Consider the following 3,013-nt stretch of genomic DNA (forward strand, 5'->3'; position numbering starts at 1 on the left):
ACTCAACTGAACTCCGAGTCCTATATTAAATTGCCTAACTTAGTCTCACCACTTCAATGTCTTAAAGAATCTTAAATTTAAAAGGTCTAAAACCAAGTTCCTACCCTCCACCCCCAAGCCCATCTCCCAACAAAACATGCTCCATCCACTATTTTGCTTGTCAGGTGAGGCCAATTCCATACTTAGCTGGGGCCAAAAACCTGGAGAGCCTTAACTCCTCTCTCTCACATCACAACTATCTATAAAACTTGATCATTTTTCACCACTTTCGCTGGTCATCATCATCTTTCACTTTCTTTACGTGGCTTTCAGAAGACGATAACCCCATAACTAGCCACCTGACTTCTTGCTTCTACTGCATCCCTTACAGTCTATTCCTAATAAAGCAGTGAAAGTAGTACTGAAAAAAAATGGAAGCCCAATGTCACAACCCTGCTCCAAACCCTCCAGTGGTTCCTTATCTCCCACAGAACAAAAGCCAGCCTCCCCCAGATGGCCCACAGGATCTGACTCCCCATTCTTTTCTGATCACCACCTACACTGCATGTCCTACCATTTTCCTCTTTTTCACTCAGCTCCAGCCACAGTGGCCTCCAGGAGAAGGACAAGAATGCCTTATCTCATCACCCACTACACACACACACACACACACACACACACACACACACACACACACATATACAGGCATACACACCCCAGAATATTTTCATTTTTGATCCTTCTTCCTGGAAATGTTTACTAGAGGTCTGCATAGCTTGTGCCCTCACCTCCTTTAAATCTTTTTTCAAATGATGCCTTCTCCAAGAGGCCTTCCTTGACCACTTATTTATTTACTTACTTTATTTTATTTTTATTTGAGATGGAGTTTCACTCTTGTTGCCCAGGCTGGTGCAATCTCAGCTCACTGCAACCTCCGCCTCCTGGGTTCAAGCGATTCTCCTGCCTCAGCCTCCCGAGTAGCTGGGATTACCGTCATGCGCCACCATACCCGGCTAATTTTATATTTTTAGTAGAGACGGGGTTTCTCCGTGTTGGTCAGGCTGGTCTTGAACTCCCGACCTCAGGTGATTTACCTGCCTCAGCCTCCCAAAGTGCTGGGATTACAGGCGTTGGAATCGCCCCAGGGCCTGGGAGTGGCCTCGCGAGGCCGGCGCGCGCCCCGGGCCGAGGAATCTGCCTGCCCAGCCAGGCGTCGGCCGCGAGAGAGCGGGACCCTCACTGGTCCCCATTTCAGGTACTCCCTTGGGGCACCTTTCGTGGTCCCACAAGATTTCCCAACAATCCAGCTTCGCAACGGCCTCCATATTTTCCCGCGCGTCTCGACCCCCGGCTCCTCCCGTGCCCCGGACCTGCTCAGATGTCTCCCAAGGCTATTCATCAGGGAGCACCCCAATCCCGGCCCGCTCCGCCCGGTGCCCGCGGCCCCTCACCTGTAGAAGGCCGCGTTGACCCTCTTTTCGCTGGGGAAGCCCAGCATCCCGCAGACCACGTGGCTGTTGTGGGCGCTCCAGCCTTTGTCGCACACTTGCGACCAGCCGTCAGGAAGCCTGACTTCCACCAGCCCCTCCGTCACGGGCAGGGGTCGTCTGCCCCACCCAACGGCGGGTCGAATTCGCACCTCCTCCACTTGCAGGTGATGCTCTACCTGGGGGCGGGGCCACAAGCAGGGAAAGAATCCCAGTGGCACCTTTCCTGTCCTGCCACTCTTAAGGAACCCTGCTTGGTGCGCCTGCTGTAAACCCAGTGGCCAGATGGGCCCGAGGCGGCACTGAGAGAGCGGCCACAATGGCCGCAGTCCGCGGTGTGGACTCTCTTGCAGCCAGCAGCGCGGGGGCATATGCTTGCTCCCAGAGAGGATTCAGGGCACTAGGAAGGAGCACCTCCCTGTGCCTGGAGCAGGAGGGTGCACTTCAGAGAGGAAATGGCTTTGAAGGAGGAGAAAGTCAGAAGGAAGATGTCTCAGGAAAGCAGGAACCTTTGAGAAGGAGAGCACCAGGTGCCCCAGGGGTGACTAGGGATGAAGCTGGAGAGGCTCATGCCAGGTGTAGCCCCTTGAATGCGAATGCTAAAAACCCTGTTGGATTTTACAGCATCTGGGAGCTCTATCATTTGCTTTTCCAAGCCTCCCACCAATCCAAATGATCCCCCAGTGGTAACTACTTTCTAATGTCTCCCCTAACCACCCCACAGTCCTCTTGGCTATCCTGGGTGGTATGTGTGTGTACGTCTAGGAAGTGCAGACCTCAATGACATTGGAGTCTGAGAAGCCAGGGAGGCGCTGGTCCTTGCAGATGACTCCAGCATCCTCATCGTGCGTACAGTCACTGTTCCCCCAGCCCCGGGAGGCACATTCAGTCACACTCTGCTCGGTCCCACTGCAGCTCAGGTTGTCCAGCCAGATGCGGCCTGTGGAAGGGGAGACGAAGGGACAAAGAAGCTTGGGGAGGGAGGATGGGGGAGTAATGGGGATGTTGGAAAGAGTGAGTGCTGATGCCTCCCACCTGGCCATGATGATCCCATCTTTCTGGTATGATAACGGGTGGAGAAGGGACAGGGGACCCTGGCAGGGAATAGGAAGGGGGCATAAGATTGAGGGAAGTTTGGTGTGATCTGGGGGTACTCAAGAACCTGATAGGGTGAATAAAAAACCAAGAATCAACCCTGATGTTCTGATTAGTCTCTACCCATTCAATGATAGCTACAATTAATCAGGTACCTACTGCGTGCCAGGTTTTCTACCATGGTGTGCACATATGTGATCATTCTTAGAACAGAGCTGCCAGAACACCGTTTTATATAAAGAAACTGGAGTTTAGAGAAGCTAAGTAAATTGCTTAAGACCACACAGCCAATACATGGGGGCTTAGGAGTTTGATCTATCTGTGAGGCTTGGTCATCCAAGATCCTTTCATCACATCCTTGCATTCTCTTCTGTGCTCGCCCTGTCTGTGCTGCCCTTGTTCTTCTCTCTGTCCGAAACCCAATTTTTTTTTTTTTTTTGAGACGGAGTCTC

General features: G+C 52.4%; 1 protein-coding gene across 4 annotated transcripts in view; it reads right to left on the minus strand.

The window, feature by feature from the left end:
* Positions 1 to 3,013, minus strand: part of LOXL3 (lysyl oxidase-like 3) — a 25,695-nt gene that overhangs the window by 19,425 nt on the left and 3,257 nt on the right. For 2 of the 4 annotated variants that reach the window (XM_011980741.1, XM_011980742.1), the window contains 2 exons: positions 2,243 to 2,406; positions 1,431 to 1,645 (listed from right to left, as the gene is read on the minus strand). In XM_011980741.1, the coding sequence (XP_011836131.1) occupies positions 1,431 to 1,645; positions 2,243 to 2,406 (379 nt within the window). Of the gene's footprint in view, positions 1 to 1,430; positions 1,724 to 2,242; positions 2,407 to 3,013 lie in introns of those variants that run through there. The other 2 variants (XM_011980743.1, XM_011980744.1) reach the window with 2 other exon arrangements.

Source organism: Mandrillus leucophaeus, unplaced genomic scaffold (genome assembly GCF_000951045.1).
Source record: "Mandrillus leucophaeus isolate KB7577 unplaced genomic scaffold, Mleu.le_1.0 Scaffold216, whole genome shotgun sequence".
Lineage (NCBI taxonomy): Eukaryota > Metazoa > Chordata > Mammalia > Primates > Cercopithecidae > Mandrillus > Mandrillus leucophaeus.